Source organism: Platalea leucorodia (genome assembly GCF_965183815.1).
Source record: "Platalea leucorodia genome assembly, chromosome: 9".
Lineage (NCBI taxonomy): Eukaryota > Metazoa > Chordata > Aves > Pelecaniformes > Threskiornithidae > Platalea > Platalea leucorodia.
The window spans coordinates 3,187,589-3,205,196 of NC_138831.1; the positions used below are offsets into that span (position 1 = coordinate 3,187,589).

Consider the following 17,608-nt stretch of genomic DNA (forward strand, 5'->3'; position numbering starts at 1 on the left):
AGCGGGGTGTATCGCGGTGGGAGCTGAGGGGGCGGTTGGGTCCTGCGTTCAAAGCCAAGGTGTGGAGGACGGGCACAGCCCTCGGCGTGGGAGGGCAGGAGGAAGCCGAGCGAGGCCAAAGGCTGGAAACCGAGCCCGGAGACGCTCTGGTGCCGCCATGGCTGTGTGGCGGGGCGGGGATGAAGAGGTGACCGGCCCCGGAGCACCGCTGTCTCCGGGGCCGCCTCAGGCCGCCCGCGCCCTTGGCACCGCGGCCCGCGCAGCCGCCGCCGGCAGACTACAGCCCCCAGCCTGCACCGCGGCTGGCCGCCAGCACCGCGCCGCGCTATTGGCCGTCCCGGAGCCGGCCGCCAATGGGAAGCGGGTATGTTGGCAGGTGGCGGAAGGGGGAGAGACGCTCTTCGCAGCCGCAGCCCGGTGTGAGTGGGGGGCGCGGCGGGGAGAGGCGTCCCCAGCGGCCGCCCCGCCGGCATGGGGGGCAGCGAGAGCAGCCACGGCGGCAGGAAGGTCTCCTTCGGGCTGGATGAGCGGGAGCAAGTCCGGGTGCTGCAGGGCATCAGGGTGAGGCGGCCCGCGGGTGTTCTGGGGCCGGGTGAGGGAGGCGGGGAGGCTGCGGGGGACGGGGGTGCTGGAGGGCGGGGAGCTGGGCCGAGGAAGGCCCTGCTGGGCTGGCCCTGGAGCTCGGGCAGGGGGGTCGGGGGATGCGGTACAGGGCTGGAAGGGCTGAGTGAGGAAAACCAGCAAGGAAGAGGGGAGGGAAAAAAAACGTGGAAGGCTGAAGGAGTAGGGGGTTGGAGAGGCGATGGGATGGCTGGAGAGTGGTGGGAAAGAGGGCCGAGCGCCTGAGCATGGCTTTTCTTGGGTGCTGACATGCCAGCCCTTTATCTCCCCTTCCGAACTCTGCTCTCGCCCCTCTTTCCTTCCTCGCTGCTTAATGACCCCATCTTAGAATCATTAAGGTTGGAAAGGACGTCTGAGATCGAGTCCAGCCTGTCAGCCTAACTGCCTGGTCCACTTCTGAACCGTGTCCCTAAGCACCACATCCACACGGTTTTTGAACACTTCCAGGGACTGTGATCGCACCACTGCCCCGGGCAGCCTGTGCCAGGGCCTGACCACTCTCGCCGTGAACAAATTTTTCCTAATATCTAATCTAAACCTCCCCTGGCGCAACTTGAGCCCATTTCCCCTTGTCCCATCACTTCTTACTTGGGAGAAGAGACCGACGAGATCTTGCCCCTGCCTTGTGCTTTGCAAGCAGTTTGATGCTCAAGACCCTGCGTGGCTCTGAGGGCATCCAAGAGGAGACACCTCTGCCCTTATTAATGATACCAAGAGCCTTGGCAAAGCACCGCTGTCTGATCATGCAGGGACATAAGAGGTTGTGGGGATTAGTGAGGATTAGGGGTGTTTCTAGGAGGGGCAGTGGGAAGCTGCTTGAACTTTGATCGGACATCTGCATATATGTGTTGTGAAAACAAGCCCTGGAGAGTGGTAATGGTATCATTAAGGAACATTTCTTCCCCATCAAGATTTCTCTCCCTATTTTTCATCGGTTATTTAAGGTTTTTTTTTTTTTATTACTACCATCATTTTTATTGCTGTTGCTTCTTCATGCTTTTATCTGCTTTTCCCCTAAGATTCGTCTGAAATGAGCTTGTAGAGTGAGTTTTGCTGTGGTTACTTATTTTTCATCCCATTTTGACTAATTATTTGACAAAAATTAACTAAGATTGTGCCAATCTCCTTTTTAAAGTGTTTGACAGAGGTAAGGTCATTCTTGCCTGATTTCTCTTTACAGGATGTAGGTGGGGGCCCCTTGAGGACTCACCGTCACCTGCCATAGATGCAATGTGTTTGATGCTTTAATTTAGTCAGCTGCTCCATCAGCTGGATGCTGATGGAACCAATGTGTGTTTGTTGTTACTGGTGTGCTTATGACCTCCAGGAGCTCAAGATGAAGATGCCCTGTGTATCTTATGACAGCTGATTAGGTTAAATGAGCTGTGGTCTTTGTAGGCCTTTCTGTTTGACTTCCTGAAGTAAAAGTTTCTCTTTTCCTTTTGTTTGTTTGTTTGTTTGTTTTGTGAAATGAAATAATCATTCCCCACTCTAATTACCAAAGAGGTTATTTGCTTTTTGCAGCTATGTATATAAAAGTAGTTCCACTGAGCCTGCTCTTAACTAAGTCTGGCTTTTTACAGGTTTGTGTTTTTAAAAACCAGTTCCCATAAACAGGGATTTGGCATGATAACAATGTATAATGTCAAAAACACTGTTAAATTGGATAGCAGTGGCACAGCTGAAGATGTGTCTTCTACTGTGACAAACGTAGGTGGGGAAATGGCCTCATTTCATTTTGTTCTGGAGCCAGAACAGTCAGCACAAACCTCTGACCTTGGGAAGAAGGGATCGATCTTGACGGTGCTGTGAGAAGCCCCTTGGACTGAAGTGCCAGAAAACTTTGAGTTACCTTTTCTTTCTTTTCCATGGCTTTGGACCCAAGTAAGGGAGTGAGAATGAAGTTGAGATTGCAAAACTGTTTGCAGCCTTATGTGAATGAGAGGGCTGTGCAGCTGTTCTCCGCTGTATGATTTGTAATGCTTCTGCCATGCTGAGCTGGGTTAGCAAGCATGGGGGGAGAAGGAGGACAGATGGACGGACTTAGTCTGCTTTAGTTCCTTTCCTTCCACTTCTGGTAAATACGTCCCTACTCAAGGGACTGGCTTGTTTAGCAGTGCCCTCCACCTTCCTTAGTATTTGTGGAAGATTCATTCTTACTGTCCAGTGAAGCCTTTAGGGTCAGTAGATTGGAGGTTTTATCACTTACTGATAGAGTATGGGTTTTTTAAATGTAAAGTCAACGTACAGATGTTGACCACCTGGATTTGAAGGACGGTGGCATTGAAATGAGGTAACTGGCAATACTTTTGCAGTAGCATGGAAACTAACAGATGGGGAGATTTTATCCTCAAATACATATGTATTAAGAGTTGACTTGGTTAATTTCTTTCCCGTGTATGTGTGTTTCAGCTCTCTGAAGATGTAGTGAACAGAATGAAAGAATCTCCTCAAAGTAAAAGGGACAACCAGAGATCGCCCCGTGCATCTGATGGCACAGCTCCACCTTCACCAGCTGCAGAAGGGAAACCTAAATCTCCAGGTACTGTCAGTCCCTCTCAGGTCTACGGACTTTTGACACACTTCTCAGCAGCGCTGCCACTGGATGTTATGTAGTATGCCTGTATCTTGTCAAGACTACCTTGTGAGAGGAGCTCTTTGATTAGCCTGTAACACTTTTATGGGTGTAGATATCAGCATAATTGAGTGCCTCGGATGTTACAGTCCTGTCACATCCTCTTTATGCTTCTGAAAGGTAGCCATGTCACCTGGCAGTTGGAGAAGTTAAAATGCTATGGTTTTAGTTCTGTCGCTGTGTGACCTTAAGTAAGACAACTTGTTTTTCTAGATCCTTTCCTTCATCTTTGCGATACCACCCTTCCCAGATACTTCAATGAACTTGCATCGCTTTCTGAATGTTTCTAGGATTTCAGATGAACGTGCAATAAGCAAGGCAGAAATTTTTTGTTTTATCTTTCATTCCTGGCAAGCTGACTTGTTGTGTCCTTTCCATGCACAGGGAGTATATTGTGGATGGGTGGGGGAAATACTGCTTTTTGTTTTTTTGGAATTAAGCTCGTAGGGAAGGATAGGCTGACTAAGCACAGCTTGCCAAGTGGCTGGTGAGAACTTGGTTTCTGAGTTTATCTTTACAGGTCAGAAAACTACTTGGTTTCTCTTGGTTCGCAAATATACTATGTTGATATATGTTATCAGTGGGGATTTGTTTAAGGCATCCAGACTAACATGAAGTTAGGGGGCCAGACTTTCGCTGTTAAAGATTTGTTTGCTGTTGGCCTATATCTTTCCTGAAAGTGGATTCAGGCTTATGGATGGCCTAAGCTCCATCAAATAATTTCATCTCCACTTGTGAGATCCCTTGTAATTACCAGGAAAACCAGGATAGGAGATCAATGGGAAGACTTAATGGAACTACAGGAAGGAAACGGAAAGTAGGACTAAAACCATGCTTACGTTTCAGTATAAACCAGGGGTTTGAGGTGTTAACATCTTTACTGAGAATTTTCTGTAGCGTGCCTTGTTGAAGACGATGCTGTCAGTGTCTCTTTCATGAATTCAAACTCCATTCATCAAACTTAAATTTTCTTGAGACTTTTTTAGGTATATTGTCTTTTTCTTTTGATGAGCTAACACGTATGAAATACTCTCCTCTTCTCGAATAACTTATGATGTGATGAAGGACTGTGTTTTGTACTATAGTTGCCACAGGTTTCTGTTCTTCTTTCTAGGAATCCAGCCACCAATGGCAAGTGACTCTGGTCAGAAGTCTTCTGCTGCAGAGCAGGATCTGTACAGGAGGTGAGGTGAAGTCCTTGAAAAAGACAATAGTTTAGCTCCTTTTGGACTATATATGTATATATGTGTTTTACTTCAGCCTGAGTGCAGTGACTGTATATTTTAATGCCTGAGAATCCCCTTTGAAGCCTTGTTCAGTTAAGGGCCATGGAACACTTTTTTTAGGGAAGCCTGTCCGTTAGCCAAAAAGAGCAATTGGGGGAGCTGCGGGCAATTGGAATGGTGTTTGGAGAGACAGGGATGACCAATGTAAAGAGCTGGTAACTACGCAAAACTTAAGTGTGATGAGCATTGCAAGACCAATAGAGCATAACCTTGAGTACAGTTGCCTTTTGTGGGACAAGTGAAGGAGTCTGTGCCTGATACTTCCCTTAGGGATTTTTGGAATCTCAAACATGGTGATGGGTTTAATTCAGTTTATACCTAAACTAATCAGATCCATCTTATGTATCTGATTCCATTCCTCCTTCTTTTCCTAGACTGGACATAATGCCTGTCAGCCAGTATAGAGTGCTATGAATTTTTCATCCAAGGTTATTTTATTCATTAAGATAGAAATACTGTGAAGATGGGGTAAGGGTGGAAAAATTGCAGAAGAAAACTGTCCTCTTTGTCAGAACCACAGCAGTCTCCTCCTAGTTCTCGGCATTGCAAGGCAGTGAGAACTTCAGTTCTGTGTAACTCAGTAGCTTTCTGTTACAAAACTGCTGGCCTGATCTTAAAGATGGTGTGTTCTTAAAGATGCTGTAGAGATCAGTCTTTTCCTGTTAACAATGAAAAGTGGTCTCTGTGTGTGGTGGTTTTTTTAGTATTACAACTGACTGGCCAAACTTGTTGAAGCAAAACCCTGTTGCATCAATCCCACTGCCCTTAGGAAAGCCAGAGATGCAACCAAGGAAGTCTCTGGAAAGCTGGTTTGCTTTCTTGGGGACTGTGGAATTGAAATTGCTGGCATTTTTCAGTGCTGAGCTGCCAAACTGCATCCCAACTACCTGATCTGGGAAAGGGGAGGTAGAGGCAGAAACGCAGCAGAAAGGTAAGCAGGGAAGACAAGAAAGGGAGGAGCAGCCCGTATTCATGTGGCTCAACTGTGAAACCAGAACCAGACCTGGATGGGCTGAAATGCCCCCGGAGAAAGTTTGTGGATGACACCAAGTTGAGGGGGTGGCCACTGCTCTGTGGAGGGCAACATTGCCACTCAGAGGGACCTCGGCAAGCTAGAGGCATGGGAGGAGAGAGGCTGAGGGAACTGCGATGGCTTAGCCTGGAGAAGAGGGGGCATCTAACTGTTGTTTTCAACTTCCTAAAATAGTAAAATAGAGACAGTGACAGACTGTTCTGAGAGGTACGCACTGAAAGGGCAAGAGACAAGGGACACAAATCACAGCAAGGAAATTCTGCCTGGGTATTGGGGCAGGGAGGGTGGCAGAAAACCCCAGTCAGTGAGTGCAGTGAAGCACTGGAACAGGTTCACAGGAAGGATGTAGAATCTCCACAGCTGGAGGTCATCAGAGGTTGACTGGAGAAGGCCCTGATCTAACCCTGAAGTTAGTTCTCCTTTGAGCAGGAGGCTGGAACAGATGACCTTCAAAGGTTCCACCTAACCTAATTTATTCTGTTATTCACTTCATGTTAATCTCGCTTTGCTTGCACGTGGGGTTTCCAGGGCTCAAATTGGACAAAGTTTCCTTCATGGCAATCTAAGATTCAGGTGTCCAGTGACCTGACAAGGCTGCTTCTCTCAGTGCTGTTGCTGCATGCATATTTTATGTGATTTTCTTTCCCTAGTAGAGCAGAAGAGCAGTATTGTCAGACAGGCTAACCCCTTTTATTACTGTACATCCCTTGATCTTTTCCAAAGCAGTGTCTATTTATCTAGCTAACTACTTCCTATTCTCACTGTTTTCAGGTGATAATTAAGCACTTCATAGAGCTAAATATAACTGAAGTATAAGCTTATATGGTGCTAAGTCTACAGTTGTTGCCAGAGCTGTACCTCACTGAAGCTGCAGGTCATGTTTAAAGATTGTTGGACTTTTGAATTCCTGCTGATAATGGAGGGGCTGTGAGCAGACTTTGAGTCAAATAGATTATGGATTTGTGTTTCGGCTCTAGGCAGGGATAGTCCATGCTAAGCCATGACCTCTGTTGCCAGAAGTCTGCTGATCACCTTCTCTCTGTTTGCCTTTGGCACTCGTACAGGTATGAGCGAGAACAGGCACTGGTCCAAGAGGAGTTGCTCCGGCTGGCCAAGAGAGAAAGGGAAGCAGCCAGCGAGGCCTTGAATACCGCCCTTCAGCGGGAAAGGAACAACACTAACGAAGAGAGGCAGAGAGCGGCCCAGCTGGTGAGTAACAAAAAACTCCAGTATGTTTCCATACAGTACAGGCTAAAATCTCTCTGCTTGAGAGGATTCGTTAAATGTCACTTGTGTGATGAACTTAAGAACTTTAATTTGGGCTGAAGCATGCATCACCTCCCACCTCATCACTTAAGCTTGGCTTACAGTGTAGCTGGCAAGCTAGACTTGCAGCATGTCATGTGGTGATGCTAAGGCCGAGCTTCCAGGGAAAGGCATAAGCAACGACTGTGCTGGGAACAGCTTTACCTGTGGCAGGTCAGTGTGGTGTGTCTATATGGGGTCGTTGTCTGAGCTAGAGAGAGCTCTTTTAAACTCTCAAGTGTATGAAATGAGTGTTTCAATATATACAGGATCAGATTCAGCTGATCTGATCTATCCTGAAACTTTGCTCTGTTTTTCTAAAGTATAATTGTGCAAATACCCAAATTAATAAAAAGTAATAATGAGTTCTGTTGTTTGAGTCTTTTAGGATGCTGGTAACAGAAGAACTGTTACAAAAGCGTCAAGTATTGTAACGTTTTGAAGAAGGCTTAAGATTGATTTTTAGGGACCAGGAAGCATAAACTCCTTTTGTACAGACCACTGACTCCCAAACCAATCTGTTCTTGCCCAGTAGGCAGACTTATTTTTGGGGATTTCTTGCTGCAGCCTTCGCTATGAGTCAGGCACCTCGGTGTTGCTGAGGTGACCCCTTGGGACATGGTCATACCAGTGCTGAGGCGAGCAGCGATGGAGGCAGAAGTGCAGTGAGATGGGACTGAGCAGAGCAAAAGGCTTATTTCACTACAGTAGTTTAGGGTTGTCATTGGTCCTTAATATTCACATGATACTATTTTATATTGTTTTCTTTTAAATACTAGCATTGTTATGGCAATCGTGTGCTGCCTGTAAACAATGCAGAGTTTGCCACTTCTTCCGACCTGCGGTGGTACGAGGTGTCAGGGTGGGACTGTGCTTGCCACAGTGAGCTCGAATTGCTCGCTCGTTTAGACTGTGATGTTGAAGCTGTTTATTGAGAAAATGAGACTCATGGTAGTTCTTGCCTGGTACATGCTGAAAGGATGGTCTAGGGAGAGGACAGACTTGAGTAATGATCGTCTTTATTGTGTTTCTTCCATCCTACTGATCTGTTGCATCCACTTGATTTAACTGGACAACCTTTCCACGAGCATGTTTTTTCTATATGTTGAATGCTAACAGGCATGGCTTACCCAGGCATGTGACTTGGCTGTGAAGCGTTTTGAGGTTATAATATGGAGGTATTTTAGGGGGCTGAATAAATGAGGTTTATGTAAGAATGGCCATAGTGGTTCAGCCAGAAGGTCTGTCTAGCGATAGCCCATCTCTGATGGTGATCCATAGCAGCTGCTTATGGAGAGCATGAGAACAGAGCAGGTGTGTAGCAGCATTTCCCACCTGTGTGCCCTCGCAACTTCTGCCATTCTGGGGTTTAGGGGCTGCTTCGACAAGAAGTGTTTTCACCTTGGTGGTTAACAGCCCTTGATGAAATTGTCTTCTATGAAAGTGTCCATTTGTGTTTTTAGACCCATTTGTGCTTTTTGACTCCATGGTATTGTTTGCCTGGGGTAGGATTGGTAGGTCTCTGAGATTGCTCTCCTGGATATCGCTTGTGAACGGCTGCTGTGTCATAGGAAATTTCCTCGTGGCAGATTGTACCCTAACCGCAGGAAGTTGCATGATTGCTGAGCTTTAGAGTAGTGATGTCTGAGGCAGGTGACTGCCGTTCCTCTGCATAGGACATCTGGGTCAGCAGATGCAGTATTAACTCTCTTTCCACTAGAAAGAGAATATTCTCTTTATGAATGCAATTAACAGACTTCTGCAAAGAGGGTGGGGAAGAAGCTGGTGGATTTATTGTCCAATCTAAAGATGCGGTCCGCCTCAGAAGTAGAGCCCTGCCCTCCTGCAGTGAGGCGCAGAGTAATCCTGGAGAAATATGACTAGCGAGTCAGGCAATATTTGTGAAGTGTAAAGAGGGCACCTCTAAAATGAGTTGGGACCTGACCTCTAACATACAAAAGCTGTTCTGTTATCTGAATTAGCTTTTAATCCTGCAGTGTCACATACCCAGATATTGCATACTTGATGCTCTGCAAAAATCTGATCAGGCTCTCCTTGTGTAACCCATAAAAGAATAAATAGTGACCATGGGGTGTTAGCTCAGAACGTGGTGCAAGAAAGAGAAGCTGTTAAATTTCATTGCTCTTTAACTATCTCTTGATCAGTCATAAATTTAAGATCCTTAAAAATGGAATAGTCTAGCCTGTCCTTGCAAAGATGAGGTCAAAGCTATTGTCTGTTGGCTTCTAGGTGTCTTCCTAAGCAGGAACTGTTTTTGCCAGCCGTTTAAATTACTGGGATCCTTATCAGACTTGCTATATCTCAGCTATAGTTTCCTTTTGGGCATGGTTACCTTATTGTGGTTGTCTCAATCCTACTCAAATCATATATGTCCTTTGTCTTCCAGTATTGTTTTCTTCCTTTATTTGGAATAGGGCTTGAATGTTTCTTGCTCACTCTTCTGCTTTTTTGCCCTAGCACATGAGGCAAATAATGGGTGTGAGCTGCTCTTTCATCTCCTCTGTCTCAGTCTTCTCTTTCAGGTGGAAGATAGTAGTGGAACTCTAGGTACCTAGTGGTAGTCCAGGTGCAGATGGCGCTGGAAATTATCTGCTTAAACTTGTAAGGGAATAACTTTCAGGGTAGTTGTTGTTGTGACCTACTAGGGAAGCCAGAGAAAAATGGGGCAACTCCTATAAAAGAAATAACAAATGAATAATTTGCTTCTAGTAGCACTTAATTTAGTAAAAATTGAAAATTATGCCATGTATAATTAGGAAGGCTTGGGTTTTTTGTTCTTTTTTTTTTAATATTTGCAGCCGCCCTGTGCCCTTAACATATCAATAGTTTGGGGATTAGTAGCTTTCTCTTGTACAGTTGTCTCCAGTAGTGCTGCAATATTCTCCTTTAACCTTACCACTTGTAGGCCATAAATCCAAATATGATAGCTGTATTTTGAAATGATTTAATTTTGATTGTGCTGAACGTCGCTTGTCATTTAATCTGTTCTTTAGGTTTTCATTCACTGACTTTTATTATTGGCAGTATTGCTGTGAAGCACTTCTTCAGTCTTTTATATAATGCACGTTCCTGAAGAGAGCATGGACTACAGCTGACCTTTGATAAGGAACTTGCTGTCAGCTCCTGGGGCCATTACTTCAGCGTTTATGTGGTAGGGTGCAGATTAAAACTTTTTTTTTTGTGTGTTTTTTGTTGCTTTTTTTCCTTGAAGTGGTGCAATGGTTACAAGAGAGATTTAGAGTTAAGTACCTGGTTCCTGTTCTATATTTTTGTCTTGATCTTTCCTTTTTTTTTTTTTTTAAGACTTTGAACAAGGTACTTGGCTTCTAGATACCTTAGGTTTTGAGTAAAACTCCTTGAAGTTTTAGTTCAAGAAGCAAAACAGCTCTGTAAGTAGAAACACTGCAGCATTCACTTCCCTCTTTGAGTGAATATGGCTTTTGATTAACCATGTGGGACCGGCTCAAATGGAAGCAGTCTGCTAAGCTGCTGCAGAAGAACTCTCACCAATTTGTATTAGAAAATGTTTTGTTTGTTTGTACAGCACTGCAGGATCATGGTGCTGACTGGACTCTGAATAATTTAATGCTGTGGGTACTTACAATACAACAAGGATTATATGTACAGTACTTCACAGCAGGGCCTAGGGTGTTTAATGCTTGTAGCATGCCTTAAGTCTCATGTGAAATATCCAAGAATTAATACAGCTATCTTTAAATCCTTTTTTATTTCTAGCATGAGGACCTTCCAAAGTTGTCATAGTGAAGTTATTTAATTGCTTCACTGTGTTGTGAATAGTCTCACCTTTCCCCTATATCAGCAATCTTTCCGTTTGCCTTTCCAATTATTCAAAACTTCCTCTCTCAACTTCTCAGTTCCTCTGGCTTGCTTGCTTTCTCCTTCTTACCAGCGAAAGAAACTTTGCAAGCAAAGCTGCTCTTTTTTTTCTCCTTTCTGCTTTTGTAATCTCCTAAGGCTGTGCCGCATGTGCGGCATATGCATCATGAGCCTCTTGGAGCCAGTGACTCCTTGCCTGATGGTTTTTGCTGAAACCTTTGAAACAAATCAATGTGGAATGGGGATGGAGAAAAGCAGAAGGGGGAGAATAAACGCGATTAAGCGAAGACATCTCATTACTACTCTAGAAAGGGAGGATTATAACTTATAAAATAGGAGGATCTCATTTAGGGGCCATGTGCGCCTGTGTTATCAGGACAGAAGGAGAGCAAATAGAATAAATGAAATTAATACTTTGAAAAGAAGCATTACCCGGATTTGAGAATTGAACTAATATGATTTGTGCAAAGCCCTGAAGTTCTTATCTCCCCATTTAATACCCCTAGGATAATGGCTTTGTCAGAGTTATTGACCAAAAGTCATCGTCTTCCTTCCCACTTTGAAAGAATGAATTCAGAAATGGGGTGATGGTAGGACAAACTTTGCACCATAATTAGCTTTTTCAGACAAGACTGATGGGCACTGGTTGCTGCATGAAAACAGACTGGACACAGAATTCCTAAGTTGCTGGGAAAGTGTTTCTCCAGCTGTCGATGATGGACAGCTCACCATTGCCCAGTGTTTCTAGTCGCACCTTGCTCACTGGCTTGCTGGATGGCAACCTCTGCTTTCTGGTAGCCCCAGCATCGCACCGTTGTGATTAGTGTGGCGCAGAATACGAGTGTGGGAGGAAATACGAGGATTTAAGGTTTGTCCCATCTCTGGCTGTCCAGTAGCTGATTACAATTGGTCATAGGCTGTTGGATTCTTTTAGGATGATTTCTTGCCCCAAAATAATCTTTTTGTTCTTCGGAGCCTCTCATCTCCCTTGTTGATTGAAGAGAGAAGGGCTGAGGGAAGAACGCGTGGTGGGGAATGCCTTTGATCAGGGCAGTGGGTTTTGATATTGGTGTCATCTTGTGAATGCGGGATTCTGAACTCCCGGGCTTTGCCTGTGGCATGCCCTGGACACTTCCACCCTTGGCTTACTGCATATTGGTCTGCTGACATTTTAACTGGTAAGTTTTTTGTCTCCAGTTCAAAGAACGGGGAGGTTAAATTGTTTACTATTTCTGAAAGCAGCATGAACAGCCCATTCATAGATTGATACAATGGAGAATTTTGGTGGTAGCAGGGGAGTGATTGTGGACTAGTGTTTTCTTTTTGGCCCTGTAGGGGTGGAGGAGTGATCCGACTGGCCCCTTCATGGGAAGGTTTCTTTAGGTTTCTGGTCATTGATGAAGCTTCAAGGCAATCTTGCCTACATTTTTTGCTGTGAATTGCCCGCTGTTGTTGAGCAGTATCAGCTGTAGATGCAGCTGAGCTGGTACTGAAGATGGTTTTAAAAACGGTGCTGAACATGATTTAGTTTTGTTAAGGCTTTCATTCACTTTGTGATAAGCTGGGGATCAGCTTCATCCTGGCTGATTAACGATAGGTAAGCATCTCTAGATTAGACTGGGTTTTTGTTGTGCGTAATCTCGTATCGTGGTGACAAGCTGGAGTGACCGGCTGGGGTCCAGTAGCAGCGTGGTGTTTGAAACTGTGACAGCGTGGGGCCGTCAGCGAAGTGAGCCTGCTGTTTTTGAGGTCAGGCCTCTACTGCCAAAACTTGTCACTTTTTCCTCCTTATTTATTTGAGTTGATGTAATGAAAGGTATTGTCTCTGAGCTTTGCGTTATGGTTTGGATACTGTGCACATCAGGGCCGGTTTTGTAGGTCCTGCTTGCTCTGCAGCTAAAATGTAGCACACTGAGCTAAAACCCTTCTCTTTTTCAAGTTGCAAGCCTGTGTGTAGGAAATCGGCTGGTTCTGGGAGGAGACATTGCTAATGCAAATCTTGGGTTTTAGTGTTTAGTGGTTCTTTAATTTCTGTAAATGTTGCTTGATTCAAGTTTTTTGTGGGTGAAACAGAAAACATGGATTTCAATCGGGAAGTATGGAGGCTTGTTTTAAATAATAGTGCAAAATGAGGAAAAAGCCCATTCAGTTATTTTTCTTCAAGTTTGACTTTCATTGATGTTACAGTGATTAGAAACAAGTATGTACATGTGTTTACTAAAGGAATGACACCATTTTTTTTTTTTCAGATTGATTTTTGTTTTCTTTAGAAAATGACTGGGGCCGTTAGTTACTGGAACATGAATTCCTGTGGGGGCAGTGCCTCCTGGTGAGCATTGTTCCCTGCAGTTTGGCTATCTGCAGAACATCCACATACTGTGTGTCAAACCCTCACGTACCTACTCCTCGTGCATGCAAAACCAGCTAGGGAACTCCGACTAGGTCAGCAGGAGCGGCATTATCTTGGGCTAGAAGTTGCAATGCAGTTGTTTTCGATTGCTTTCACTAATTGAATAAAACTGCCTTTTAAATGCATTGATACAAATGGAAAGATGTGTATTTTGGTTTAAGCCGTAATGATTTATTACAAAATGTTGCAAGCTATTGATAGGGGGCTTTAAATAGCTAGGCTGAGTAGCTTCAGACCTTGTTCCTTCTATCCTTCTCATTCTTGCTGTCTGAGCCAAGACATACTTTTCTAGACTTTCCTTTGAAGAAAATGTTTTAATGTGTGGAGTCTTTAAAGTTAGTGGTCTGTTATTCTACAGTCTCTGGCCACAACATCCCTCCTTTTCCCCCCCAGTTGGGTTTCTCTGTGGCTGCTACCTTCTACTATAGAAATGGGTGCATTTCTGCAGTGAAGGAATTACTTCTTTTTATGAAACCATTAAACATTTAAGGGATCCCTATAGAAAGTAATCTTGCAGTATTAAATGGTGGACTTTGGAAAGGTTTGCATTAACTTTTAGCTTGGCATGGTGAGGATCTACATGTCTTCTGCCTCCAGCAAGCTAATGACTTCTGGTCTCTGGAGCAGCAGTGAGATCTAAATTTAACTAGAGCAATTTTGGAGAATGCGTACTACAATGAACCCAGAAAGTAAAAACAAAGCCAAACCAAAAGAAAACCTCCTCTTTCTCCATCTTCTCTTGAGGGAAGGCAAAGCTGTTACCTGGCTAAGGATAAGATGCTGCGTATGTACTCCTTATTTTCCCTGCTACTGCTGCTATGATTTGTCAGACATCTATAGCATTTTTTAACAACTTCCAATTTCTGCAGCTAGTCTTTTATCTCCTGACTGAAGGTTAATTTGTGTTTGGAGAGTTTTTGCAGATTTCAGCAGCTGATGGTCGTCTGAGCTTCTCATTTTTGTAGTCTCTTGGGCTAAGGGACCTTATCACAAGGTTGGCCTCTTTTTAAATCCTACAGCTGCAACAAATTGAAGTTGTCTGTGGTGCTGCCTGCTTCCCCTGTCTTGCCTTCAATTCTCCTGTGCCCATATTTCACACTTTTTTTTTTTGTCTACCAAGTTCATATAATCCACAGAAACTTCTTCCAGATTCATTTGTCCTGACTTAGGGTTACTGTAAAGCCATTCCATCATTTAAGAAGCAAAAGATAAGATTAGCCTTCCTTTTCCCCTATCTATAACTACAAAATATTCAATTCATAAAGAAATAAGAGAATAATATGTTGATATTTTTCCAGGAATGGTCCAGCAAAGCTGGACTGCATCTTTTTTTACTGCCAGACTACTGTGGAGTAGCAGAATTCTGTTCTAATTTTGCAGCTAATTTTGGGGGCACAAGCAACAGAGACTTGGTAGTGCATCAGGGGGTTTCAGTAGGCTTTCCTTTCCCACGAGCCAGTATTGGTCAAGTCCGGTATGGTTTGTGGTATGAGATTGTCCTAGGCATGAAGGCTGAGAGTGTTATAAGAATGTAGTTCCCACTATTTGAATCTTGAATCAGTGATCCTTGATCACTGAAAATTTTCTTGATGTTTCTAACTGGAAAGTGTTACTTAAAAAGGGAGCAACATTGATTTAAAAGGCCTAATATAATAGCTAGGAAATAAGTTTGCACTAAGTGAAACACTTCGATTGCTCTTGCACTCTCAGATGACGGGCATGCGAGGTAGGTGACCTGCCACTGGATGTCATTTCCGTCTATTCCCTAAACGCCATGAAAACGAGCTTTGGTGCTTCTGCCACCTTTCCTTGGAACCTTAACGCGTACGTCTTGACGCGATCCTCGTTGGCGACAGAGGGGTGGTGAAGAAGATAGCTGAGATGGGCAGAGTGTTCTGCACCGGCGGCGTGGTGTGAGAGAGAAACGGTGCAGGGTTCTTTCTGGGTCTCAATAAGAGAGGCTGACAAGTGGCTTGGTAAAATGGCTGTTTTAATAAGAATAAAGAGAGGAGTATGGATAGCAAGTAAATCTTAAGTCCTTCCAGATGCAGGGATCCCTGCTTTCATGAGCGTTGGACAGACCCTGGGTGGATTTTCCCATGGCATGCTGTGCAGATGGAGAGGTTCCTCCTTTTTCGTCATTTGAGCAATTATATTCTTACAAGAAAACAACTCTGTTCATAAAGGATGTTCACGTGAGAACATCTTGTTGCTCTTTTAGATAAAGGCAAAGTCCCACGGGGGCTGGTACCACGGGGCAGCTGCCTGCAGGCTCCTCTGCTCCCATGCCGAGGAATCCGGGCAGCACGAGGCAGGCCCGAAGGCCGCGCTGCATCTGTATGTGCCGCACCGCGCAGGGCCGGCCTGCGCCTGCTCAGCTTAACTGCTCTGTGGATTGCCGCCTCCTTGATGCGCAGCGGTCTCCCGGTCAGGGTCACTACATTCCACCCCTTCATCCACGTACAGTTTACCTTTCTCAAAGAGAGGCAAGTTACAGATGATATTAGCAAGCTGTTCAGCTAGTAGGAGGTTCCTGATGGGCTGGAATGTTACCTGTGATAACGGGATAACACCCGTCAGCACACAGCACGGACCGGCACGGGGTATTCCAGCGGGTTCCCATACAGCAGCTGCTGATGGTTAACATATGGGCTTCTCAAGCCCCGAGTACCGAGCCCAACAGAGCAGACGTGTCCTGTTCAAGAGCACGTTTCCTCAAATACAATGTCTTCCACAGGTCTCCCGATACAAATAGCTTTGTTGGGTTGTGCTGGAAGATGAAGCTGAGTCTACATGGTATGATGGGAGAAATCAAAATAAGCACTGATGTTATTTCTTTATTTCTCACCTTAAAGAAAAGTTAAAGCAAGCTGATACAAAGAGTAAATTTCACTGAGGCTTTTTCCAGTTTATTTATACCTTCTGCTACAGTTGGGCATCCTCAAACCTGCTTCTATTTGCTGATGAAGTTTTATTTTCATTCTTGTTTGCTTCCCTCTCCCTCCTTCTTTCTCCCTTTGTCTTTTTACTTTCCCAAAACTGCAGGACGGTTTGCTCCTGCCGCCTCTCCTCGTTGGTGGCGTTATCAGGCACGCGTGCAGCGGGTGAGATTGCAAACGCCACCGTTCTCCGGGATTCTAAGCATCAGACAATGTTTTACACGGCGTCCCATTCTCTAGCTGGCTGGTTGGACATGATGTTGGTACCTTATCTTCACGCTGACACACACTGGACATTAATAGAAATACATTGCTGAGGCACATGTGTGGAATTTCAAGCAGCCTTTCTAGCTGTGCTTTAGATAGTCTATTGTGTGCTTAACCTCTTGGAAGAGGTTTTGATGAGAAACGCATAATGTTAACTCTTGGGCAGCTGGGTGGACTTAGAGTTTCTTATTACAGTCAGCATAATATCTGCCTAATTGCATGCTGCTTGTGTATTTTGGAGTTTCAGCAGTTTTAAACCTATCTTTCCATGAGCAATATTCCTCTTTCCTAATGCATATTTTTAGGGAAGAAATAGCTATGTGTTGCATGTGGGGAGGAGGTAGGAAATACGTGCTTCAGAGGGAAGGGAGCTGCCAGCACCCTTGTTTAGCTTTGTCTGAAGTCTGTCCCTGTATTATTTTTGGCTCTACAATTGCCTTACATCAAACTGAAAAAATGACCTGGATGCAACTGCTGCTATTTGCCAGGAATTCCTTCTGCTTTTGGAGCACATCAGAATTTTTATTGTTTCCTTTGTACTATATAGGTATACTTTCTCGGCTTGTTTGTTATGACCATCTGCAATTATCTATATTATTTATGAGCACTGAGTATAACATGATGGAAAGTAGCTTCTTAAAAGGGACTGTACTAAGGGAGAGGAAATGAGCTGATGACTTTTTTATTTTATTTTTTTTATTTTAGACAATGCAAATAGAACACCTGCAAGCTTATGAGGGAGGGAAGGAATTAGAGGGTTAGCTGGCTTTCTTTTTCCTGTCTGTGTGTTACATTGGGGGTTTGGAGCCTTTTTAGCCTCAAAGACTTTGTGATAATGGGCAAACTTGAAGGATGATGCAGTAGGAGTCGAGAGTAAAAATTGATCAAGCGCAGATAGAGCAGGGCTATGTATAATTACTGTCCAAAAGAAAAAAGCTCCATAGTTTAATACCTACTTGAATAGTACATTAGACTAAGGATACATTTGTTAAATAACCAGTGCTCTTCCAATTAGGGCTGAGAGCTTGCCACGCACATTCACTGGATCTTCAGCCTAATGCTTTTGCCATGGAAAAAGTGGTTCACTGTCTAGCAGATGACTTCGAGCCCCTTTTTTTTTCTAAACACATAGGCTCGTATCTCTGCTCTCTCCTTTTCCTTTCTCTCCAGCCTCTGAGCAGAATAGGTTTGTTCCTCAGTATTCATCTTGCTATAGCTGTAATTGGCACTGTCGAGCTGAAACTGGGACTCACC

The 17,608-nt window shown here is 44.5% G+C and overlaps 1 protein-coding gene across 3 annotated transcripts in view; it reads left to right on the forward strand.

The window, feature by feature from the left end:
* The window catches only part of CHCHD6 (coiled-coil-helix-coiled-coil-helix domain containing 6), a 120,603-nt gene that overhangs the window by 4,995 nt on the left and 98,000 nt on the right, over nucleotides 1-17,608 (forward strand). For all 3 annotated transcript variants that reach the window (XM_082321810.1, XM_082321811.1, XM_082321812.1), the window contains exons 5-8: nucleotides 377-561; nucleotides 3,034-3,163; nucleotides 4,371-4,440; nucleotides 6,640-6,784. In XM_082321810.1, the coding sequence (XP_082177936.1) occupies nucleotides 472-561; nucleotides 3,034-3,163; nucleotides 4,371-4,440; nucleotides 6,640-6,784 (435 nt within the window). In that variant the 5' untranslated portion in view covers nucleotides 377-471. The remainder of the gene's footprint in view (nucleotides 1-376; nucleotides 562-3,033; nucleotides 3,164-4,370; nucleotides 4,441-6,639; nucleotides 6,785-17,608) is intronic.